At 41.6% G+C, this 26,657-nt stretch overlaps 1 protein-coding gene across 4 annotated transcripts in view; it reads left to right on the top strand.

Moving 5' to 3' along the window:
- GPNMB (glycoprotein nmb) overlaps positions 1-21,021 on the top strand; it is a 28,555-nt gene extending 7,534 nt beyond the window's left edge. For all 4 annotated transcript variants that reach the window (XM_078342564.1, XM_003733579.6, XM_035253655.3 and 1 more), the window contains 9 exons: positions 393-536; positions 3,239-3,412; positions 6,614-6,772; positions 7,088-7,399; positions 13,273-13,407; positions 14,659-14,761; positions 16,728-16,936; positions 19,415-19,508; positions 19,957-21,021. In XM_078342564.1, the coding sequence (XP_078198690.1) occupies positions 393-536; positions 3,239-3,412; positions 6,614-6,772; positions 7,088-7,399; positions 13,273-13,407; positions 14,659-14,761; positions 16,728-16,936; positions 19,415-19,508; positions 19,957-20,116 (1,490 nt within the window). In that variant the 3' untranslated portion in view covers positions 20,117-21,021. The remainder of the gene's footprint in view (positions 1-392; positions 537-3,238; positions 3,413-6,613; positions 6,773-7,087; positions 7,400-13,272; positions 13,408-14,658; positions 14,762-16,727; positions 16,937-19,414; positions 19,509-19,956) is intronic.
- Positions 21,022-26,657: the final 5,636 nt, after the last annotated feature.

The following is a 26,657-nucleotide window of genomic DNA, read 5'->3' as shown; positions in this document are numbered from 1 at the left end:
ATGGTCTCAAAGGTGTGGCTTATCAGAAATCGAAAATCTTTCTTTTTAGATAAAAGAATGCGTCCTTCAACCATTGGTTTTGAGATTTAAAAATGCAAACTTTTAAAACTTGTCTCCTTAACCCAACTGAGCTGATTTGTTTTATTATCATAGGTAAATATTCTTGCTGTGATTAGAGAATTCTTTAACTTGTTTGATTTATTTTGTAATTTATCTTCTAGAGTATTGTACTCTGAAAGCTAAAGTGAGGAATACAAAATACAAATTTAATACATTATAAAGAGGCATATGGGTCCTCTGGTCCTTAATAATAAATTTACCTCTAAATGTTTTGTTTATGAATGAAAGGAGAAAGATGCTGGATCATCGAGCCCCACTTTTTTATGCCCTAGGAGGCCATGTGCAGGCGGTCCTGACCAGTGACTCACCAGCCCTTGTGGGCTCAAATATAACATTTGTGGTGAACCTGGTATTCCCTAGATGCCAAAAGGAAGACGCCGATGGCAACATTGTCTATGAGAAGAACTGCAGAAATGGTAAGCACACAGTATTCTCCTAAGCTACTAGAGACCCAGTTTCTAAACGTAATGGTCACAGGTGCTCCTGTAAGTACCAGATGCTGCTCTCATCCCTTGCCATTGCACTCCACAAGCGGGATGACAGAGAGGGTGAGTGTGTGGTCCTACACAGCCCCTCCATCAATGTCAACCTCAGCTAGACATACTGCAGCAAACTGGTGGCTCTGCCCTGCTTGAAGCCCTCTTCCAAAGCCACACTGTCAGCCCCTGCTTTTCCTTAGTGTCCAGTTGATTTGACAGAGAATACCTTGTTGATTTTCATATTTTGCTTTTATTACTTGGAACTCTTTGCTACTCAAAGAATAGCCAATTTGGCCAGGCGTGGTGGCTCACGCCTGTAATCACAGCACCTTGGGAGGCCGACGCAAGCTGATCACCAGGTCAGGAGTTCCAGACCAGCCTGCCTAACATGGTGAAACCCCGTCTCTACTAAAAATATAAAAATTAGCCAGGTGTGGTGGCACGTGCCGGTAATCCCAGCTACTCAGGAAGTTGAGGCAAGAGAACCACTTGAAAACCCAGGAGGCGGAGGTTGCAGTGAGCTGAGATCATGCCACTGAGTGACGGTTTTGCTCTGTCACTCAGCCTGGGCAATAGGGTGATACTCTGTCTCAAAAAAAAAGAGTAGCCAATTTGACAGCTGTTTGCTGATCAGTCTAATTTCTGCTGTCAAGGATTTCTTAAGCAAATGCTGTGTAGCTGGCACAAATGCTAAAATGTGTATATTTTGGTTTTGCTTTGCTCTTAGTGAAACAAATAAGCTCTCTGTCCATGTTAAAGACAACCAATGGCGCATATATATCAAGGGAAATTATCTTGTTAGAATGGTACATGCTCAAAAAATGGAGCTAATTATTGAGACTCTTCAGTCAGTAACAAGGCTATTTAATAATGCACTTATGATCTGATTTTATTATTTAGAACTTTTATTAAGCTATCAATATATTTATTCTTTATTAATTTTTTATCTTCCTGTGAGAAAAACATTCAATTCTTTATGGAAAGTATTTTATATTTAACAAGAATTAAGCATTTAATATTTTGTAACTTTTCTCACTGTTTTTGAAACAACTGTTTTTTGTTTTTGGTTTTGTTTTGCTTTATTTTGAGATGGAGTCTTGCTCTGTCAGCCAGGCTGGAGTGCAGTGGCACAATCTTGGCTCACTGCAACATTCACCTCTTGGGTTCAAGCAGTTCTCCTGCCTCAGCCTTCCAAGTAGCTAGGATTACAGGCATGCATCAGCATGCCCGGCTAATTTTTGTATTTTTAGTAGAAACGGGGTTTCACTATATTGACCAGGCTGGTCTCAAACTCCTGATCTCAGGTGATCTACCCACCTTGGCCTCCCAAGGCGCTGGGATTACAGGCGTAAGCTATCGCACCTGGCCAGTAGCTCTATTTTTAGTTTTTTGAGGAACCTCCATATTGTTTTCCATAGTAGTTGTACTGATTTACATTCCTACCAACAGTGATATACTGTTCGCCATTTGTATGACTTTTTAAAGAAATGTCTATTCGAATCTTTTGCCTATTTTTTATTGATACATGATAATCATACATATTTCTGGGGTACATGTGATACTTTGATACATGCATACAATTTATGATGCTCAAATCAGGGTGATTGGGATATCCATCATCTCACACATTTATTTCTTTGTGTTGAGAACATTCCAGATCTTTCTCTTTTTTTTTTTTTTTTTTTTTTTTAGAGACAGAGTTTCACTCTGTGACCCAGGCTGCAGTGCAGTGGCACGATCTTGGCTCACTGCAACCTCTGCCTCCCAGGTTCAAGTGATTCGCCTGCCTCAGCCTCCTGAGTAGCTGGGATTATAGGCACATGCACCACACCTGGCTAATTTTTGTATTTTTAGTAGAGACAGGGTTTCACTATGTTGGCCAGGCTGGTCTTGAACTCCTGACCTCAAGCGATCCACCTACCTCCATCTCTCAAAGCGCTGGGATTACAGGTGTGAACCACCAGGCCCAGCTCAAATCTTTCTTCTAGCTGTTTTGAAATAGACAATAAATTGTTATTAACTATTTTCATCTGTCATATCTGCTTCTCTCCATATATCTATAACCATATGTAGATATAAGGATAGCTATATCTATCTGTCTTTATCCAGAGAGGGAAAGAGGGATCTTTAAAATCATTTAAATCACCAAAAATAGCCCCCCAAAAATATGCATACCTTGATTGGGGTGATCATGGTGTCATGGCTATGTAGGAAAATGCTCTTATTCTAAGACATGTGTGTTGAAGTCTTTATGAATAAAAAGTCATGATGTCAAATGTGTTAGGAAAAAAACCGACAGATAGAATGTGTCCAAATAAAAAGATAAAGTATCTCTCAATTTGATTTGAATAGGATTTTGAATTTCAAACCTGATAGGAAGAAAAATACATTCAATGATACCTCTACATTGGACTTGCCTGAGTAATTGCTTTGTGTAAAACTTTCATTGAAATATAACATTCAGAAAAGTGCACAAATCGTAGGCATACCATTGGGTGAGTTCTACATATTAAGTGTTTAGTTCTCTAACTGCTTTTAAACTAGTTATGAAAAAATACAAAAAAGTGTTTAATTCAGTGATGCATGCACATTGAGTTTTCTGAGCCCAGATAACAGTCATGGTTTCTTTCTCTGTTTAGAGACTGGTTTATCTGCTGATCCGTATGTTTACAACTGGACAGCGTGGTCAGAGGACAGTGACTGGGAAAATGGCACTGGCCAAAGCCGTCATAACATCTTCCCCGATGGGAAACCTTTTCCTCACCACCCCGGATGGAGAAGATGGAATTTTGTCTACGTCTTCCACACACTTGGTTGGCTTTTTCAAACTGCTAAGCTTCTTCTTTACCTTTCCTTAAAATTTCAACCTTCTCTTTTCTTATTCTGTAATTGAGAATGGTAACACTGAGAGTTAATAACAGTTACCCTGCTAACTCTACTTGGAATGCGTTGACAGTGTGAGATAAAAATGAAATCTTGGTTAAACCTTGCCAGATCTCCAGGACACCAAAGAGTTAAAAAGAGAGGAAAACAAAAAGATTAAGCTGTTTTTCAAAAAACCAAAACTACTTAATTTTTTTCTACCTAAAACCATAACAAGACGGGTGACGTAGCTCACACCTGTAATCCCAGCACTTTGGGAGGCCAAGGCAGGCAGATTACCTGAGGTCAGGAGTTCAAGACCAGCCTGGACAACATGGCAAAACCCCATCTCTACTAAAAATACAAAAATTAGCCTGGTGTGGTGGTGGGCGCCTATAATTCCCAGCTACTTGGGAGGCTGAGGCAGGAGAATTGCTTGAATCCCAGTGGCAGATGTTGCAGTGAGCTGAGATTGTGCCACTACACTCCAGCCTGGGCCACAGAACAAGTCTCTGTCTTTAAAAAAAAAAAAAAAAAAAAAGAATGGCACATGGATGAGCATTTGTTGATTTATTCTTTGGATTTTTATGTTCTCAAAAATTTTTAAGATTTAAAGAGGCATGTGCTATTTATTTGTAGGAATCCTCAGAAAAGGTACAAATAAAAAATAAAAATTATCCATAATTTTTCTTAACATTTTTCTTGAATTAATTGCAAAAAATTATCCACAATTAACATCAGAGATTATCATTTTTAATATTATGGTGTTTTCTTTGCTAGTATTTATTAAGCTCATTATTAAGATCACATACACATTTTGCTTACTATTATGAGCATTTGATAATATGATTTTTAAAATTTTCATACATTATTTTAATGACTGCATAATATTCCATCATGCAGAAATAAAATAACTACTGTTCTGCTTTGACCTGGCCGACTCTGTCTTTTTTTAAATTACAAATGGTATTTATTTTGCTTTACTATTGGGGAAATGATTACTTTTAGGAGGAGCATATTTAGGTTATTATTAATTAGGCTGCTAAATTCTTAGTTTAAAATGTCACCAGGTGTCACCTGGCACTGAGTATTTGAAAACTGCTACCAATTGAGCAGCCTCCAGATTTCTAAATGTTTCCTCTTTCATCACAAATTAGAGAGAGTTCCTCTTCCTTCAATTATTTACAAATCAGGACAAACTATTAACAAAACATACCCATTGAACAGAGTATAAGCTATGTCAGATATAATGCTCATCCATCTAAATCAATTGCCTTAAAGCTGACTTACTTTCCACTACAATATGACCCCGGCAGCCAATTCACCAAACGTTATTTCTTTGACTTGTCACTCTCCTGACAGAATTCTGACAGTTTGCATGGAATTGCTTATGTTCACTAACACTCCTGGACTCCTTAGCCTAGTAAACACCCAGTAACTTAACTACATCAAAAACATGTATTTAAAATCAACCTTCAGCCTAGAAATTGCTCTATTTGTCTAACAAGACTGTCTTGAATTTCTGTCTTCCACTGAGGTCTCAGAGTTCACTGATACTCTCCCTCAGCAAAGTATGGTCTCACCTCTCAGAGATGGAACTAACATTTTCCTCACGAATAACCCCTGAGAGACACCTCTTCCCCTTATAACTTCTGATGGAACTACCCTGCATCTCAAGGTGAAGGAGGATTCCAAATCACACACTGCTCAAGAGACCAGTGTGTTTTTCTCACGCGTTTAACTGTGTGATAAACGGGGTCTTGAAACAACCTGGTCTCAAAAGCATTCCACCTAAGATACCTAGGCAGTGACAGGTCTAAACCAGGCCCCCTGACAGGATTAGAAAGTTCTTGATTTGGGAATGCTAGCAAGAGGAGTTACAGGTTTTTAAAATTTGTTTAAATGTCTTGAGCCCTGAAGCAGAGGAATTACTTCCACCTGTTAGCTAGTAGCAGGGAGGGTCGGAGAAAGAAAAGGAATGACGCAGGGGTGTGCTAGGAAAGTGCCTGTGGAACCACTCCATTCTTTTTTATGTCTTATCCTCTATTTCATCACTTACTGGTGGTTTTTTGTTTGTTTGTTCTTTTTTGTTTTTTTGAGATGGAGTTTCGCTCTTGTTGCCCAGGCTGGATGGAATGCGATGGTGCAATCTTGGTTCATTGCAAACTCCACCTCCTGGGTTCAAGCTATTCTCCTGCCTCAGCCTCCTGAATAGCTGGGATTACAGGCACGCACCACCACGCCAGGCTAATTTGTTTTTTCTTTATTAGAGTTGAAGTTTCTCCATGTTGGTCAGGTTGGTCTCAAACTGACGACCTCAGGTAATCTGCCTGCCTCGGCCTCCCAAAGAGTTACTGTATTTTTATAACACAAATACTATTAGGAGATGGAGGATACCAGACCCTTTTAAAAAGCCATTTAATAATATAGTGGAAATAGTAACAAAAATGAGGTAGATTTTTGGATAAATAATTTTTTTTAACTCTTCTGGACACCTCATCATTATATTAAATGTATTTTCTTTGGGGAAAACATGTATTTCAGGTGTCAAATGACTTAACATGAAAGTATTTATTTGTAAACTAAAGGCTAATTGTATTATCTCATAAACAGTTTTTTTCATTTTAACCAACTATATACAATTACATGTGTGTATCTGTCGGTTTGTTTTATAAGATTTTACATTAAAATGAGCACCATCTCCCTAACTGAAGCAGCACTATAGGCCCCCTATTTTCCCTCCTCCGAGCAATCTATAAATGGTGGCAGCTAGTCTTTAAGGAACAACTTCATATAATGATGTTGTCGCCGGGCGCGGTGGCTCAAGCCTGTAATCCCAGCACTTTGGGAGGCCGAGGTGGGTGGATCACGAGGTCAAGAGATCGAGACCATCCTGGTCAACATGGTGAAACCCCGTCTCTACTAAAACTACAAAAAAATTAGCTGGGCATGGTGGTGCATGCCTGTAATCCCAGCTACTCAGGAGGCTGAGGCAAGAGAATTGCCTGAACCCAGGAGGCGGAGGTTGGGTGAGCTGAGATCACGCCATTGAACTCCAGCCTGGGTAACAAGAGCGAAACTCCATCTCAAAAAAAAAAAAAAAAATGATGATGTCATGCAGCCAATAACTAAAAATTTCCATCCTCCCAAAGGTCAGTATTTCCAGAAACTGGGAGGATGTTCAGTGAGAGTTTTCATGAACACAGCCAATGTGACACTGGGGCCTCAACTCATGGAAGTGTTTGTCTATAGAAGACACCGACTGGACTATGTTCCCATCGCACAAGTGAAAGATGTGTACGTGGTAACAGGTGAGTGGTGTGCACTCAGGATGAGGCACTTTATTCTGTTGACATCAATGGATTTAAAAAGAGTTAAGGCCACGTGTTTGGGGTTAGGCTACAATTCATCTGGGCCCCTACCTAAGCTTGTATATCTAATTAGTTGTAGTTCATCTGTTTTCCAGAATAGCTTGAGGAAACCCCAGAAAACTTGCATATGAAAAGGAAAATAATGCTAGAGTATCCCTCATTTTACTATTTTAACCAAAAAGCATAATCGAAGCCCTTCATTTACAATCAAGCAGTCATGCATTGTTTCTTTCTTTGGGGGGTTTTATCTTTTAGATCAGATTCCTGTATTTGTGACTATGTCCCAGAAGAACGATCGAAATTCATCCGATGAAACCTTCCTCAAAGATCTCCCCATTTCGTTTGACGTTCTGATTCATGATCCTAGCCACTTCCTCAATTATTCTACCATTAACTACAAATGGAGCTTCGGGGATAATACTGGCCTGTTTGTTTCCATGAATAATACCGTGAATCACACGTATGTGCTCAATGGAACCTTCAGCCTTAACCTCACTGTAAAAGCTGCAGCACCAGGACCTTGTCCGCCACCGCCTCCCAGACCTCCAAAACCCACCCCTTCTTTAGGTAAGGTTTCCCAGTGATCTTTGAGGGGGGTTCCTTAATGTCTAACAAAATATTCATGTAGGTCATATTATGAAATCCCTTCTTAAGGGGATATTGTATCGACTCTGCAGTGATTCCATTTTGTACCTGTTGATTTTTTAAAGCCAATTTATCACCATGTTACACCTGTAGAACACAGAAGAAGAGAGAATGTACTTCAAGTCACTTTGCAAATAGAGTTCAGTGACTTGTAGAAAGCTCTTTGACCCTCCTCATTTGCACTGGCCCCTGCTGTGTGTACACACTCTCCCCTCTTCTAACCAGTCAGATTTTTGTTTATCTACCATTTTTTATGCAGATAAACAAAAATGAGAAGGCACACTGGCTATAAGAAGGCACACCAGTCCCTTATAAACAATCAGGCCCTTTCTACTCTCCTCTCCCTCACTAATTTCTTTCCCTACCCTGCCCACACCCACCCAGTGTCCATGAAAACACAGCTGTACTTGAAGGCAATTTCCAAATGGCCTGAGAAAGAATGCAGCTTATTTCTGGTGGAGAAATAAATGCATATAAGTCATGGTTAATTCAACACCACCCTGTAGTAATAGTCTGGGGACATTCATGAAGTCCTTAAGAGTCTACTTGGGAAGCACTGGCTTCCATCTCATTCCCCACCCCCATGCCATCACCACCACTTCCCCACTGGGTCAGTTGCACTCAGCACCCCAGGAACCTGGGGGTGTTCACATTGTCTGTAAGGCTGCCAGCCCCTCCGCCTTCCCTGTCGGTGCTGTGTGCCTTCTGAAGGGGGCCCTGTCTGGGACTCTCTGTGCTTCCACGTCTGCTTGTATGCCCCAGGTGTGCCCAATTTTGCTTCTTGACCCCAGACCAAATCCTGATGAATTAAATCTCATGACTCAAAAAAAAAATCCTCTCACTGGTCACAAGAGGGCGCCATGGACCAAGCCCATAATGGTCCATCATGACATCTGGGGCTTCTTGTTTTTGCAAAAACCTGTTAGTTATAAATAATAAACTTTTACAATAAAATGTTAGCAATAAAATGAGAGCTTACTAAGTCAAGCATATCTAAGTTAAAATAACACAGTTGTTATCACTAATTTTGATTGTCTCAAAAATGTTTAAAATTACAAAACTTATATATGTTCCTTAGTAAAGATTAAAACAATATAGACGTCTAGAGTAAAAAGCAAAAGCCCCCACTCATACTCTCCTCCCAAGAGCTAAACCCTGTTAATAATTGGGAGGATTTCTTTCCAGATCTTTTTCTATGCATTTATAAACATACTATATATACGCACAAGATTTGTTGTTTTGGTTATATAAATGGGTTTATGCTATACATATTGTTTTATAAATTTTTTCAAATTTAACAAATTTTTTCTAATTTAACAAGCATTATTGACATCTTTCCATTGTTAATACATGTAAATCTATCTCACTTTATCCAGTGGCTGCATGCTGTTCCATAGAGTGTGTCTACTATAATTTATTTCACTATTCTCTCTCTTTCTTTTCTTTTTTCTTTATTTTTCAGAGACAGGGTCTTGCTCTGACACCCAGGCTGGAGTACAATGGCACAATCTGAGCTCACTGCAACCTCCACCTACTGGGCTCAAGTGATCCTCCTGCCTCAGCGTCTCGAGTGGCTGGAACTACAGGCATGCACAACCATGCTCAGCTAATTTTTGTATTTTTTAGTAGAGATAGTGTTTTCCCATGGTGCTCAGGCTGGTCTCCAACTCCTGAGCACAGGTGATCCACCAACCTCAGCCTTCCAAAGTGCATATAAAGCATGATTGACTCAATGCCACCCTGTATTAATAGTCTGAGACACAGATTATAGGCATGAGCCATTGTGCCTGGCCCACCATTCTCTTATTGATGGATGATTAGATTAATCCTAATTCCAACTACAACAGTAACTGTATTGAACAACTTTACACATACAGCTTCATTCTAGCAATCCTTTAGAAATAATTTATCTATAAATATTAATAATCTTCTTTACAAATAAGAGGACCATGTGTAAAATTCAAAATAAATTACAGATGCCTTTAACGTTTAGAAATTCCAGAATGGTGGCTGGGTGTGGTGGCTTACACCTGTAATCCCAGCACTTTGGGAGGCCAAGGCAGGCAGATCACCTGAGGTCGGGAGTTCAAGACCAGCCTGACCAACATGGAGAAACCCTGTCTCTACTAAAAAATACAAAATTAGCCAGGCATGGTGATGCATGCCTGTAATCCCAGCTACTCGGGAGGCTGAGACAGGAGAATCACTTGAACCCAGGAGGCAGAGGTTGCGGTGAGCTGAGATCACACCATTGCACTCCAGCCCGGGCAACAAGAGTGAAACTGTTTCTCAAAAAAAAAGAAGTTCCAGAATGGTAAAGACTTAATGTTAGGTTATTTAATGTTAGTCTATTTTGAATTGCATTTTTATTAAACTAACTTGTTTTTCTTAGAAACTATTTATATCATAGCATGTGTTAAAAACATATTTGAATCTACAAAAAATTAGCCGGGCATGGTGGTGCATGCCTGTAATCCCAGCTACTCGGGAGGCTGAGGCAGGAGAATCGCTTGATTCTGAGAGGCAGAGGTTGAGGTGAGCCAAGATCGCACCACTGCACTCTAGCCTGGGCAACAAGAGTGAAACTTCATCTCAAAAAAAAATGTGTGTGTGTGTGTGTGTGTGTGTGTGTGTGTGTGTGTGTATTTGAAGCCAATGAAAAGCTATTTAAAATTTCTGTTACAATTTTTGTCAAGGTGAGACCATAAGATATAAACTAGTGGGCCAGGTGCAGTGGCTCACGCCTGTAATCCCAGCTCTTTGGGAGGCCGAGGCAGGTGGATCACCTGAGGTCAGAAGTTTGAGACCAGCCTGGTCAACCTTGTGAAACCCTGTCTCTACTAAAAATACAAAAATTAGCTGGGCATGGTGGTGGGCACCTGTAGTCCCAGCTACTCAGGAGGCTGAGGCAGGAGAATCGCTTGAATCTGGGAGGTGGAGGTTGCAGTGAGCCAGCATCACACCATTGCACTCTAGCCTGGGCAACAAGAGCAAAACTTCATCTGAAAAATAAAAAAAGAAATGTTAAATCAACCATTATCAACCCCAAAATGCCTTAAACCAGCTGTTAGGGAGGAAAACAAGGAGGGATGTTTCTAAAAGGGAGTCCTTCTAGGGAGCATTTCTAGCTATACAGCCCATATTAAAGGACTTGAATAAGCATTATATTATTGTTTGTCAAAAAAATTATATTCTCTCTGCTTTGGTAAGCGGCTTCATAATAATGCACAGCCAAAAATAGAAAACAAATGCAAATGCCGGAGCGAGGCAGAAGCAAGTTGAAGAGGTGACACAGGAGATGGAGTTAAATCCAAAGGCAGATGTGTGTGTGCTATTTTTAAGCCACAGAATTCTCTTTCCTTAGCTAACGGTGCGATAGTTCATTTTTCAGACTTGTGAACAAATCTGGAAAGGAAAAAAAAAACCTTTTGTAAGACCAATGCTGATTACTGTAATACTCTCTCTATATATAAAATAACATCATATCATGTAGAACTTTTCTACTTTTCCAGAGAAGTAAGAGCTCTCACATCATTATTTGCACAACAGGGACATAAATACTGAATTAAGGATGAGCTGATCTTCTTTCTCATTTGTCTTTTAAGGTGTGCATTTCTCTCCATTAGCCCTTGAATCGTACCTTGACTTTATTACTTTATAGACACGATGTTTGCAAAGCTCCGTAGCTCCATATGCTTTTTTGTTTTTTTGAGACTGAGTCTCACTCTGTTGCCCAGGCTGGAGTGCAATGGTGCAATCTCGGCTCACTGCAACCTCTGCCTTCCAGGTTCAAGTAATTCTCCTGCTTCAGTCTTCCTAGTAGCCAGGACTACAGGTGTACAAACCACCATGTCTGGCTAATTCTTTTGTATTTTTAATGGAGACTCAGTTTCACCATGTTGGCCAGGCTGGTCTTGAACTCTTGACCTCAAGTGATGCATCCACCTCGGCCTCCCAAAGTGCTGGGATTACAGGTGTGAGCCACCTTACCCAGCCTCCATATGCATTTTATAAGCATTCTATCTAAGGTAGAGTCATGAACTTACTATTATTTCATCATTTTTAAGAAAATAAGTTTTATTTCGTTTTTAGCACTGAAGCATATGCAGAGCAAGAGAAGCTTTATTTTAAAATATGGCAGGGTCGTGATTTCGTGCTCTAACTTGACAGCTAAATTCTGCCTGTCGAGAACTTCAAAAGAAGTTTCGCAGTTTTCTGGAGAAGAGCTACTGAACTTGAATGCCCTGCACAAACAATCCTGTCGCTATAGAATAGAGCATTTGATCAGACAGAATGACTGTCTTGTCATTTCCAGAGGACCAATATGAAAGTCAAGGGACATTCCCAAGAGGCTGCCACAGGCCTTCCTGCTGCTAAACCACTGCCTTCGATCTAACAGGGTCAGGGCCTTTCTGGGCTTTACCTGAGCAGCATTTCCCAAAGTGTGTGCGGTGGAGCACTTGTTTCTGAACCTGTTCTGAGAACTGCACTGAGAAGCCTGTTTTGGGCCCAGGAAGATCACAGGGAAGTTCACCCGCTGACGGGTCTGAGAAGCCCTGGAGAAATCTCCTAGCCAGCTTCACTCACTTGTCACTGAGTTAGAGATACAGCTCTTATGAGGCTTTGATGCCCTTCCCCAAGACTGAGTCCACTTCACATGTCTTTTGAAATGAAAAAGAAGATAAGATTGTATTTTCAGTATCATTATTTTCTTTCTAGACTTTTTATCTTGCTAAAGGAGCAGCCATCTTAATTAGAACCTGTTAAATTGTAACTAATAGAACTTTACCGTTTTTGCTTTTTTTTTTTTTTTTTTTTTTTTTTGAGATGGAGTTTCGCTGTTGTTACCCAGGCTGGAGTGCAATGCCACGATCTCAGCTCACCACAACCTCCGCCTTCTGGGTTCAAGCAATTCTCCTGCCTCAGCCTCCTGAGTAGCTGGGACTACAGGTGCCCACCACCATGCCCAGCTAATTTTTGTATTTTTAGTAGAGACGGGGTTTCACCTTGTTGACCAGGATGGTCTCAATCTCTTGATCTCATGATCCACCCGCCTTGGCCTCCCAAAGTGCTGGGATTATAGGCATGAGCCACCGTGCCCGGCCGAGTCTTTGCTTTAATTATATTCTAGACTTATTTTTCAAAAATGCTTTGTATTTCCTCCTTTCCTTCCTCACATCTCTGTTAATCACAGTAAGACTTTTAGAATATAAGCTTTGGAGCTGTGAGACATTCAAACAGGGAAAGAATGACCTTTTCCTATGTTACTAGAAGAAGGAAACCGAGATGTATTAAGTTCCCCCTCTGCAGCAGTGATAAGCAGCAGGTTTTATATACTTTATCTCCTTTAAGTTTCATAGTTCAGCCCCCAGAGGACAGTAAGTGTTGTTCTTATTTTATAGATGAGCAAATAGAGGCAAAAATAGATTAAATGATGTGCCTATGAGCTCAAATAGCTAAAAACAAGGGGAGTTGGAATTTGAGCCCAGAATACCTCCTTCCAAAATTAAAATGTAACTTCATCTATTATGGCCAGGTCTATTTCTTCATGACCATTGTATCACACATTTTAATACAGCTTCAACCTTTTATTTACTTATTGTGTTAACACAAAATGTGGGATTATGCTTATTTACATACTTTAGCAATTATAATACCTTATAGCTCTCACATCTGTGTGAATTATGACACATTTAGTTCAAATTTCTATAGCAATTTCATAGTATTTTTCTAAAGAGAAAATGAGAAATGTTTAGATTTTTTTATTCTATCATGTATATCTTTTACATTCTTAGCAACTACTCTGAAATCTTATGACTCAAACACCCCAGGACCTGCTGGTGACAACCCCCTAGAGCTGAGTAAGATTCCTGATGAAAACTGCCAGGTTAACAGATATGGTCACTTTCACGCCACCATCACAATTGTAGGTAAGGCTGAAGATGAGGACTGGTGAGAAAGTTTGCTAGACTCTACCTAGAGTTACCTGTTCTCTTTGCTAACTCTGAAGGGGTGGAGGTAGGTGGTAGGGACAGCCCTCTCCTTGTCTAAGGTGACACCACACATGCAAGAGCAAAGACACCACTCATTTCTAGATTCCCACCTGCCTCCCCAGCCTTCCTTCCACATCCTGGTGGAAGTGAGACTTCTGTGAAGGCCACATACTAATGAGCCAGGCCTGGGCGTGTATCCCATCTCTGCGGTGCAGCCATCTGAATGGGGTATGTAGGGTAAAGGAAGGCTAGCATCACATTCTCACAACTTCCACTATCTTCCCCTACTTAATTTTCACCAAGTCACACTTGGATGTGAAGAGGGGAAAGAGCAAGCCACCGCACATGGCTGTACATTTGGGCACAGCCCTAAGGCATCCAACAGAGAAAACAGATGGGAACTGAAGCCCAACCTGTGCTCACTGGTTCTGGGAGTGAGGATGGAGGTGGAAGCCCAAACAATGTCCCCTGAGTCTGAGCCACCTGAGAAGCTGGCCAAAGCCTGAGCCTGGGGCTGCATCCACCCAGGATTACCCTTTCCCGAAACACCTTCCAAGATGGAGTGCTACTTTCTGATGCACACACAGGCTCTAGAAACAAAAATCTAGGTTGGATTAAAAATGGTTCAGTTTGACTTTGAAAATGCTGCATGGATAGTATCCTAAGCTATGGGGGTAGACTCGCAGATGTGATGTGTTTCTGTATGACAAGAAGGCTGTCTTCCTTTTTTAATGTTTTTACTTTCTGATGTATTAAGAGCTTTACCTTAGTCCATTCAGGCTTTTATAACAGAATTCCATAGACTGGGTGGCTTTCTCATAGCAGGAATTTCTCATAGTTCTAGAGGCTGAGAAGTCCCAGGTCAAGACACTAGCACATTTGCTGTCTGGTGACAGCTACTTCCTAGTTCACAGATGGCAGATGGCAGTCTTCTGTGTCCTCACATAGTGGAAGAGGCGAAGGGCTCTCTGGAGTATCCTTCATAAGGGCATTAATCCGGGTCATGAAGGCTTCACCCTCATAATCCAACCACGTCCCACAGGCCCTGGCTCCTGATACTATCTCCTTGGGTTCAACATACGAATTTTGGGGGTACCCAAACATTCAGTCTGTAGGAGAGTGATTGTTTAGCTTGGTTTGATTTCTGTTGTATTTTGATGTGTTTTTCTCTGGGGGTTATTTTGTTAGAGGGAATCTTAGAGGTTAGCATCATCAAGATGACAGACATCCTGATGTGGGTGCCGCGGCCTGACAACTCTCTAATAGACTTTGTCGTGACCTGCCAAGGGAGGTGAGTACATTATCTCCGACGGAGGCATGGGTCAAGTGAGGATCCCAAGACTGAACAAAGGCACTGACCACCAGTTACCCCTTTTAAGTTGATTTGAATTCCTATTTACTGGTAACCCTAGACAGGAAGGGCCCTAGGAGGTGCTATCAAGCACACATGTGTTTTGCTACAGTTGAGAAATTAAGAAACCTTTAACAATCAAGTTGAGCAATAGTTATGATAACTGAACACTTACTACATTCTTTTTTTCTTTCTTTTTTTTTTTTTATTTTGGTACACAGGGAACTTACTATATTCTTAACACCTTACACCTGTTATCATATTGAATCCTCATGATAATCCTATGAGCCTCCCCATTTTACAGATGAGGCAAATGAGGCCCCCAATGATCGCAAAACTTGCCTACCAATGGAAGGCTGGTAGCCAGAAGAGTGTGGCTCATAGGAGCGCTGTTAAGCTCCCGGGAAGTTGCCTGTGCTAACATTATTACCAACGCCTGATAATCCTCTCTCTTAGAATTTACAAAGCTCTTTCCAATGCGTTACGTAATTTGGTTTTCTCTGATTTGGTCATGACTGTATGTAATAAACTAAATATAAATGAATGAATATATAAATACTATATCGATTAAATGTACATTAATGAATGATTTAATTTGCTAATGTATATTTAGTTAATGGATATATTATATTACCTAATTAAAATATATGTGTGTGTGAATACGTAAAGTAATAAGAGAATGAGTTGGTATGAAGATGTGGCCTTATTTGGTAGGAAAGAAGAGCTAAGAAGCTCTCCACCTTGGGGAGAGGACCAGAATGAGGGTGAGGGTGGTAGAAAATAGAGTGAAAGCTGACCTAGGGAGTGAAGCTTCTGTGGGAGGCCCGGCTGGTGAGAAGATGGACTGTCCCCCATCCCAGGCCCCACCCCACCCGCTCAACATCAGAGCCTGGTCTCTCCATCCAAGAAGGCTGCCCAGGAGTGAGATAGTGGTCAGGACAGCAATGGCAGGTAGCCTAGCATCAAGGGTAGATGAATCAAGCCTCTTCTGTTCAATTCCCAGCTCTACTCCTGGCAGCTTGTGTGACTTGAACTCATTAATCTGTCTCCCTGAGCTGGTTTGTCATCTGTTAAACTGGGATAATGTTACTTTCTTCAAAAAGCTATTGAGAGGGGCCGGGTGCAGTGGCTCACGCCTGTAATCCCAGTACTTTGGGAGTCTATAATCCCAGCATGTTAGGAGGTTGAGGCAGGTAGATCACCTGAGGTCAGGAGTTCAAGACTAGCCTGGCCAACATGGTGAAACCTCATCACTACTAAAAATACAAAAATTAGCCAGGAGTGGTGGCGGGTGCCTGTAACCACAGCTACTCAGGAGGGTGAGACAGGAGAATCCCTTGAACCCGGGAGGTGGAAGTTGCAGTGAGCAGAGATTGTGCCATTGCACTAAAACTCACTCAGAACAAGGATCTCTGAGGAAAGATAAATTGATAATAAAACTCAGTGTCCGGCACACAGTAAGTCCTGCAAAAACAGCTGCTGCTGTTGCTGTTACACTTCTCCAGGAACCTAGGCAGGGCCCGCTGTGGCATTTAATAATATGTGTGCTGAACACCCAAGCCATCTGCATCTTCAAATATTCAAGGGATGTAGAAGGAATGTAGAGAGAGTGACCTGGGCTTCTTGTGGTTTCCATGAGCCCCTTCCCCTGGGGGAGATCTTATTTTTCTCCTCCACCCCAGGGCCTCGCTTTCCTGAAGATGCAGAGGATGGTATAGGTCAGCACACAGGCTTGCTTAAGAGTCAATAGTAAGACTAACAATTTGGCATCTTATAGTTTGAGTAACAATGAGGCAGAATTCAATTTCATAGAATTGTAATGACTTTCCCCTTGTAAAATGGATCTGACCTTCCTCTCTCCCCGTCTCTGTGCCCTGCACGCCCTCGCCCACCTCCCCCATGGCAGCCTTCCCACTGAGGTCTGTACTGTCATTTCGGACCCCACCTGTGAGGTCGCCCAGAACACAGTCTGCGACGCTGTGGATGTGGATGAGACGTGTCTGCTGACTGTGAGACGAGCCTTCAGTGGGTCTGGGACATACTGTGTGAACCTCACCCTGGCGGATGACACAAGCCTGGCTCTCACGAGCACTCTGATTTCTGTTCCTGGCGGAGGTGAGGTTTGTTTTATGGCCATCTGAGCATTTCATATTGCGGGTAAAGTGTGTATCCAATGCTAAAGCTACTTAGGCCTTTGTTGTCAATGTTTAATTTTATTTCAGTGCAAAATTCACTGAACTCTTACTAATCAGGATTTGAGAGCTGGCATTATAATCCAACAGCAAATCTACTTAGGGAAGTGATGAGACATCCAGTGAACTAATGGCCAAAGAAAAGCTTTTTGATGAAAAAAAAAACTGAGCTGTGACCATGGACCAGTGACAACAGATATGATCACTGCATGCTTGAGTAGATTTTTATTTCAAGGAGAAAGTGTAAAGGCCAATATAAAAAAGTAACAATGTTCTCCAATGAAACAACAGCAAAGGAGGGGCTGATACCACATTTTCATGAAAATCCACCTGTGCAAAAATACGAAGCCTGGAAGAGAAATGAGCCACAATATAAACTTACCGTGTATCCTCTCTTTCCTTTCCCAAATTCCACCAAGTCTTACACGACACAGTAACAAAGCAACTTATTATTCCTCACATCTTCACCAGAAGAGCTATTCTTTGACCTCTGAATGCTCAGAAAGGTACAATGTTAACAAAGAAGACAAAGGAATTTCATTTAGAAATTTGCATTTGCTGGTGGCATCCAACTTCCCCCAACCCCTAAATTAGGGCTCTACCCTAATGGCCCTAGCTCAATGTCACAATAATCAACTTTGTTGTAAGGTATTACTTGTGGCTTAGAAGAAGTGCTACATGGTAGGATGAAAGGGAAAGGTTAAGTTGTGTACACATAACAGTGGCAGTCCCCAACCTTTCTGACACCAGGGACCTGTTTCGTGGAAGTTAGTTTTTCCATGGAATGGGGATGGCAGGGATATGGTTTTGGGATGAAACTGCTCCACCTCAGATCATCAGGCATTAGATTCTCATAAGGAGCGTACAGCCTATCCCTCAAATGTGCAGTTCACAGTAGGGTTTGCGCTCTGGTGAGAAACTAATGCTGCCGCTGAGCTGAGAGGAGGCGGAGCTCAGGCAGGAATGCTCAGTCATTGGCTGCCCCCCTCCTGCTGTGGGGCCCAGTTCCTAACAGGTGCAGGACCCCGTACTGGTACTGGCCCACAGTCAGGGGTTGGGGACCCCTGCATTAAAGCACTCACTTCACTCCTTAATTTGAGTATTGTCAGGTACAATCTAATAGCTAATTTGCTTATAACTCCTTTGGACTTGAAGCCTATTTCATAAGGTAAAATGTTCTAAAACATGTATTTCTGACCACAAAAACAAACAAACAAAAACATGTATTTCCAGCCAGGTGTGGTGGCTCATGCCTGTAATCCTATAGGAGGCTGAAGCAGGGGCAGATCACTTGAGGTCAGGAGTTCCAGACCAGCCTGGCCAACATGGTGAAATCCTGTCTCTACTAAAAATACAAAACTTAGCAAGGGGAGGCTGAGAGAGAGAGAGAGAGAAGGAAGGTTTTTAATTCAATGGGGATTGTAGCTTAATAGCTTGGGTTTCAAAGGCAGAATTTCAGAAATAGATCATTCTTCAAAGGCAAACCTATAGACTTTTAGCTGAAGTGACTTTTATGTATCAATTCCATGGGTATTCATGAAGCACCTGCAATTCTTTCAACAAATATCCCTGACCATCTATTCAGGAGGCTGAAGCAGGGGCAGATCACGTCTAGGCACAAGATACAGTTCTAGATAGAGTAGGAACCAGTCCCGGATTCTGTGAACAGTGACAGATATTACAAGGAAAAGTTTAAAGTTGGTGATTTTTTTTAAGCAGGGTCTCACTCTGTTGCCCAGGATGGAGTGCAATAGAGCATTCATGGCTCATGGCAGCCTCAAATTCCTAGGCTCAGGCAATCTTCCCATTTCAGCCTCCCAAGTAGCTGGCACCACAGGCATATGCCACCATGCCAGGCTAATTTTTTGCAGAGATGGGGTCTCACTCTGTTGCCTAGGCTGGTCTGGAACTCCTGGACTCAAACATTCCTCCTGCTTCAGCCTCCCATAGTGCTGGGATTACAGGCATGAGCCAGGGGGAGGGCACTCCTGTCAGAGGACCTGGAGGTCTGAAAGAGCATGGAGAGTATCCACTCCCAGGATTTTTAGCACCGCTGGAAGGCAGGTGGTGAGAGAGGAAGCTGGAGGCACAGCCGCCTGATCACGGGAGCCCTTCCCCACAGTGGCGTTGCTGGGTCACCCAAGACCTGAGCAGGTGTCTCCAGGACATGACATCGCTACCCCAAGCCCTTACCACAGTGTTCCAGACATGCTGACTCATTCTCTAAATAGAAGATAAGCTGACCCAAAGACTATGTATTATTTAATAGAAAAGATTACTGAAAGCCCAGAGGGAGCCATACATCTGTGATGGCTCCCTTCCTCATTTGTTTAATGACATTATAAGCGGCATGTCCTCTAGGTGGAAGACATAACTAATATGCTCTTGCTTCTGTTTTAAGACCCAGCTTCCCCTTTAAGGATGGCAAATAGTGCCCTCATCTCTGTTGGCTGCTTGGCCATATTTGTCACTGTGATCTCCCTCTTGGTGTACAAGTAAGTTTTTGGTTCCTACACTTTCTATCACTATAGTGTATTGTCAAAAGTGAAAATATTTCTGTGTAATAGGCCATTTTTCCCTTCTTTGCTTTTAAACATTATGTGTGGGGGAGGAAAATCTTCCGTTGAATGAAGAATTCCAAACTGACCTGTTAATCTTGCTGTGGTTTGTTTTTAATCCTACAAATGCTACCAGATGTTAGTAACTTTACAAAAGTATGTCAACTTAATTTTAATATGATAATCTCAAATTATAGTAAGCAGGCACATTTCCTGCAGGAATGAGAGTAAATCAATGTACTTTCATAAGACACCAGTGTCTTGCAAACTCTCAGTCATGTTAAATGGAATGAATCCTTTTAAACCTGGCATGAAAAAGATTGTATAAAGTAATATATTTAACTGAAGGTCTTTTAAAAATAACTAACCAATGGATTGTTTCCAGGAAACACAAGGAATACAAACCAATAGAAAATAGTCCCGGGAATGTGGTCAGAAGCAAAGGCCTGAGCGTCTTTCTCAACCGTGCAAAGGCCGTGTTCTTCAGGGGAAACCAGGAAAAGGATCCGCTACTCAAAAACCAAGAATTTAAAGGAGTTTCTTAAATTTTGACCTTGTTTCTGAACTTCACTTTTCAGTGTCTTTGATGTGAGATATGCCAGAGTGGCTATTAACCTTTTCTTTCCTAAAGATTATTGTAAAATAGGTATTATGGTTTGGGGAAGTTGAATTTTTTTATAGGTTAAATGACATTTTAGAGATGGGGAGAGGGATTATATTGCAGGCAGCTTCAGCCATGCTATGAAACTGATAAAAGCAACTTAGCAAGCTTCCTTTCATTATTTTTTATGTTTCACTTATAAAGCCTTAGGTAACCAGTAGGATAGACACAGTGTCCCAAGAGTAAGGAGAGAAGCTACTATGGATTAGAGCCTGGCCCAGGTTAACGGCAAGGAGAGGCAAGATACTTGCAGCTTTCCATGTAACCATATGTATAAAACCAATGTAGTCCAGTTTAAAAGATCGCGTTCCAAGCTAACTGAACCCACTTCAGTAAACATGCATGAGCTCCTGACAGAACAGTAACAGGGCCAAGCCTTTGGTATCATGTACATGCTTGTTAGGCTCAGAAAAAATACTACTCTCACAAATGGGTGGGAGTATTTTGGTGACAACCTGCTTTGCTGGGCTGAGTGAAGGAATGATATTCATTAATTCATTTATTCCATGGACATTTAGTCTTTTTATATACCAGGTATGATGCTAGGTACATGGTTCCTGCGCCTAGAGGAGTGACACTCTTGTGTATATTTCCGAATTTTTGTATAGTCGGTGCACATATTTGAAATCATATATTATGATTTTCCAAAGGATGAGGTCCCTGGTTTTTCATGACAACTTGATCAGTAAGGATTTTGCCTCTGTTTGTAACTAAAACCATCTACTATACATTAGACATGACATTCTTTTCCTCTCCTTTCTGAAAAATAAAGTGTGGGAAGAGACAAAACCTTGGTATTGTAATTATCTTTCTGACTCATCATTTGCTTTTCAATTTCACTTACAGTTGTTTCTTTTTTTTAGATGAGGGTCTCCCTGCCTCCCTATATTGTTGAAACTGGTCTCAGACTCCTGGCCTCAAAGGATCCTTCTGCCTTAGCATCCCAGAGTGCTGGGATTAAAGGAGTGAGCCACTGCACCCAGCCTCAATTTCATTTATAGTTTTTGACAAGTAAAAAGTTGTTTAACAGTATCTCATAGATCATTGCTAAGCTCATAAATATTTTTTACCTAAAAATCTATATATACAGGGCTGAGCACAGTGGCTCACACCTGTAATCCCAGCAATTTGGAAGGCTGAGGCAGGCAGATGGCTTAAGCTCAGCAGTCTGAGACCAGCCTGAGCAACATGATGAAACTCATCTCTGCAAAAAAATACAAAAATTAGCCAGGCCTGATGGTACATGCCTATAGTCCTAGCTACTCAGGAGGCTGAGGTGGGAGGATCACTTGAGCCCAGGAGGTCAAGGCTGCAGTGAGCCAAGATGGTGCCACTGCACTCTAGCCTAGGCAACAGAGCCAGACTCTGTCTCAAAAAGAAATTTTATATATATATACACACACACACACACACACATATACATACACACACGTTTCACATATCTATATATATACACAATCACATCATATGTGAAATTTCAAATTAAAATTTAATGTGGAAATATAGATAATCAGATCAATCTAAAGTAAGACATTTTCTAGAAGCAATTGTCCTGGACTCTGAGCAACTAGTGTCATCTTAAAACTAAAGACGGGGGTGGAATTCTAGGTCACAGTTTAGTAAACGTTTCCATAAAGAGCTGGGTCTTTAATCTCTTAGGCTTTATGGGCCATACAGTCTTTGTCGCAACTACTCCACTCTCTCATTGTAGCGTGAAAACAGCCATAGACATTGCATAAATAAAAGAGCCTAGCTGTGTTTCAGCAAAAGTGTATTTACAAAAACAGGTGGTGGGACAGATTTGGCCCATGGGGCATAGTTTGTCTGTTTTACACTAATAAAGACAAAATAGACATAGCAACCAAAAAGAATCTACAGTGGATCTTAGCTTGGGAAAAAACAGCAATGAAAGATATTTATGGAACAACTGGGGAAACTTGAGTACACACTGGATACCAGATGATATTATAGAATGACTGTTAATTTTCTTAAGGGATGGTAAAGGTATTGTTAACATTCAGTCTAGGTCCTTCATTTCCTGGATGACATAGAGGCCAAAAAAAATAAAGCTATTTGTTCTACAATTGCTTCCAAAGAGTGTAAAATTTGCAGAACAAGAATTGTGAGATTTCTCCCCATTTATATGATGACTGTATGGCCATGGTTCTCAACAGGGGTGACTTTGCCCCCTAAGGGACATTTGGCAATGTTTGGAGATGTTTGTGGTTGTCACAACTAGGGTGGGGTACAACTGGCATCCCTGTGATTAGATGCCAGTAATGTTGCCCAGCATCCTACAACCTACAAGACAACTACCACACAAAGAATTATCTGGCCCATGGTGGGTGCAGTGGCTGCTGCCTTTAATCCCAGCACTTTGGGAGGCCAAGGCGAGCGAATCACCTGAGCTTAGGAGTTTAAGACCAGCCTGATCAACACAGCAAAACCCCATCTCTACTAAAAATACAAAAATTAGCCAGGTGTGGTGGCACACACCTGTAATCTCAGCTACTCAGGAGGCTGAGGCATGAGAATTGTTTGAATCCGAGAGGCAGAGATTGCAGTGAGCCAAGATCGCACCACTGTACTCCAGCCTGGGAGACAGAAGGAGACTCCATCTCAAAAAAAAAAAAAAAAAATTATCATCTAGCCCTGAACGTAGAACCACCCTGCTGTGGAGTGACCACGGAAGCTCTGGGTATGGAGATAAAGACAGAAGACTTGACGTGAATCCAGCCCTGCCACTGAAGTCTGAGTAACTCTGGGTAAGTTGTTTGCCCCTTCCTAAGCCTGTCCTTTCTCAGTCTCCTCATCTATAAAGTGGGTATGTAGGCCCTCCTTGGCTACTTCACAGGGCTGCAGCACATCCATCCTCCCGAATGAGTGGATGTGTAAGCAGTCTGTTTACAGCATCGTGGTATGTGCTCCATGTGAGGCCTGAGGATGGAATCAGTGTGGAGAGGCTGTATCATCTTTATAATGACTAGGAGGCCAAGACCTAAAGCAGAAAAGTAATCTCAAATTGCGGCAGAATCTCCTGAAGTCTGGTTAAAACACATATTGCTGGGCCCACCCCCAGAGTTTCTAATTCACTTTTCTGGGATGGGGACCTGTAAGGCTCTCTAACAAGTTTCCAGATAATCCTGCTACAGCTAGGTGGAATAAACTAACATTGAGCAATTTGGTCGTGAAATCCGCTCTTCCCTTTCCTTATCAACAGGGGGTAGCAGAGAGCAGCAAATAGACTCACTTGGCTGGGAAGCAGGTCAAAATCTTTATCAAACCTCCCTCAGTTTCAATCTAACAACTGGCGGGAGAGAGGGCTGAAATAGTGAATTATTTAGATTTATATTCTCCCCATGACCACAGCAACAAGTCATTTAACTTGTGCTGAATCACAATTTGTGAAACGAGAGAACCTAAAAGATAGTGGGATGACTTGATTAATGTTTGTTGAGAGTTAGAACTTTAAAAAAAATTGAAATGTGTAGGTAATAAATTATTCTGGGAATTTCTTATTCTTGGGACTTTTTCTAAATGTCTGCATTTTAAACACTTCTGACTCATTTATAAACCAACATTGGTGGCCCTCATTGAATTTTCAACTGTTTAATAGTTTAGAGTGCAATATGTTCAATGCATTCATTACATCCAGAATGTATAGCAACTTCAAATCCAAGTGACAGTGTAAGGACAGAGGAGAAGATGGTTATCCGGGGTGATGGTGACCACATTCTGATGAAGCTTTTGTGGGGGAAAATCCTTTAAGGGTTTTTCAAAGGATGGTTCCAAAGCTGCCGACATAGTTACCTTTAAAAATCAGAGTTCAGGCTGGGCACGATGCTTCACAGCTGTAATCCCAGCACTTTGGGAGGCCAAGGTGGGCAGATCACCTGAGGCCAGGAGTTTGAGACCAGCCTGGCCAACATGCTGAAACCCCATCTCTACTAAAAATACAAAAACTAGCCAGGTGTGGTGGCAGGCGCCTGTGATCCCAGCTACTCAGGAGGCTGAGGCCGGAGAATTGCTTGAACACAGGAGGTAGAGGTTGCAGTGAGCTGAGAGTGCACCATTGCACTCCAGCCTGGGTGACAGAGTGAGACCCTCTCTCAGAAAAAAATAAAATATAAAAATCAGAGTTCAGCTCCCAGGATTCACCCCTTGCAGACTGATTTCAATCATTCAACTATCATTTACTGGACACCAGTATGTCCCAGGCTCTGGTCAAGGAGAGGACTCAATAGTGACAAGATAGACAAGGACTCTGCTCTCATGGAACTTGGACTCCAGACTAAATGCAACATGTCACCGCACAAGTGCCACTGCAGGGAGAGAGCTAAGCTCTGACCTGGAGGCCCCCATCTTAGTCAACCCCACTGGCCTCAGCTTAATCTGCAGGGACAGTTCCTCTACTGCTTAGAACTTAACGGCCACTCCTATTGTCCTTGAAATCTGGAATACATTTTCTTTGAAGCTCTCTTACAGGCATTTTGGAATTTGGGTGCCTTAATGGTATTTTAGTACTTAGGCAGTTTTCATTCTATGTTTAATTTTCTCCCAAATATCATGTCATCTCACTCATCAAAATGTTTCTGCAGTTTACAATGTAATTTCCATTATTAATTGCACTGTACAAATTTGTTGTTTTGTTTTATTTTGTTTTTAAGACAGGGTCTCACTCTGTCACCCAGGCTGGAGTGCAGTGGCATGATCTCGGCTCACTGCAACTTCCACCTCCTGGGTTCAATCAATTCTCCTGCCTTCACCTCCTGAGTAGCTGGGATTACAGGCGCCAGCCACCACGCCCAATATGTTGTACTTTTAGCAGAGACAGGGTTTCACCATGTTGGCCAAGCTGGTCTAGAATTCCTAACTTCAAGTGATCCACCTGCATTGGCCTCTCAAAGTGTTGGGATTACAGATGTGAGCCACCGTGCCCAGCTAAAATGTTTATTAAAATAAATTCCTTTAGAGAAAAAAAAATTAGCCACTGATGAGAATGTGGCAGAAGGATTTTGTGGCTGTGGATGTGGTTTTGAAATTTGATTTTTGGAATTGAGTAGAGGAAGATAAGTAGGGCTTAAATTGAGAGACCTCAACCACACCAAGATAGTTTAGCGCCGGGTGCGGTGGTTCACGCCTGTAATCCCAGCACATTGGGAGGCTGAGGCGGATGGATCACAAGGTCAGGAGTTCAAGACCATCCTGGCCAAGATGTTGAAACCCCTTCTTAAAAAAAAAAAAAAAAAAGACATCTTAGGTGGGTGACCTGAAGCCAATCATTCTCCCTTTTCTCCACCGCAGCCTCCTCATCTGCAAATTGGAGGCAAGGAGAAGATGGAGAGGCAAATTAAACTGGATGAACTCTAAAGTCTCTCCAGGTTCTAATGTTCTACTGTGCAAAATGGGGAGAATAATATTACCCAATTTCCTTAAAGAGATGTCAGGAGGATTATATTCTAAATCAGGGGTTGGCAAACTGCAGTTTACCAGCCAAAGCCAGCCCTCTGCCTATTTTTGTATGGTATACAAGCTAAATATATTTTTTATATTTTTTAATGGCTTGGAAAAAATCAAAAGGATACTGTTTTGTGACATATAAAAATGACATAAAATTCAAATTTCAGTGTGCATAAATGAAGTTTTATTGGAACACAGCCACAGCCATGCTTATTCATTACATATTGTCAGCCACAGCTTTTGCATTGCAACAGCAGAGCTGAGTAGTGTGACAGAGACTGCATGGCCTGCAAGGCCTAAAAATATTTACTGTCTGGCTCTTTACAGAATGAGTTTGCTCATCTGTGTTCTCAAGCATGCTGGACTCCACTTTGAACTGAATTGGGAAAACAAGAATTATTCAGAGAACTTCAATTATGCAAGATGTAATTTTCTTTTAATTAATTTTTTTAAGAGATGGGCTTTCGCCACATTGCAGGCTGGTCTTGAACTCCTGGGCTCAAGTGATCCACCAAAGTGCTGGGATTACAGGGGTGAGCCACTGCACAAGGCCGATTTTCACCATAGATCACTTTGATCTCTTATCCTCAATCTGATGTCACATTCACTATTCTGAAGTGATGACAAAGGTTGTATTACGTGCCATAGTAAGCTAAGTGTACATTGCTAATGAATTGACACTTAGGGATGTCATGAAAGACCTTCTGAAGAAAAAAAATTCTAAGAATCCTCTCAAGCTAATACAAATAGAAGAATCATAACACAAGGAAGCAAGTGACGGAGAATTTCATACATCCCCAAAAGCACCAACCATAAAGAAAAAGATTGATGTATCTGATTATGTCATCATTTAAAAGTACATGAAGCTCACGCCTGTAATCCTAGCACTCTGGGAGGCCGAGGTGGGCAGCTTGCCTGAGCTCAGGAGTTTGAGACCAGCCTGGCCAACATGGTGAAAACCTGTC

The sequence above is a fragment of the Callithrix jacchus genome, chromosome 11, assembly GCF_049354715.1.
Source record: "Callithrix jacchus isolate 240 chromosome 11, calJac240_pri, whole genome shotgun sequence".
In the NCBI taxonomy this organism is placed as follows: Eukaryota; Metazoa; Chordata; class Mammalia; order Primates; family Cebidae; genus Callithrix; species Callithrix jacchus.
Note: the sequence above shows the minus strand (reverse complement) of the source record. Positions and strands in the feature narration are given on the sequence as shown.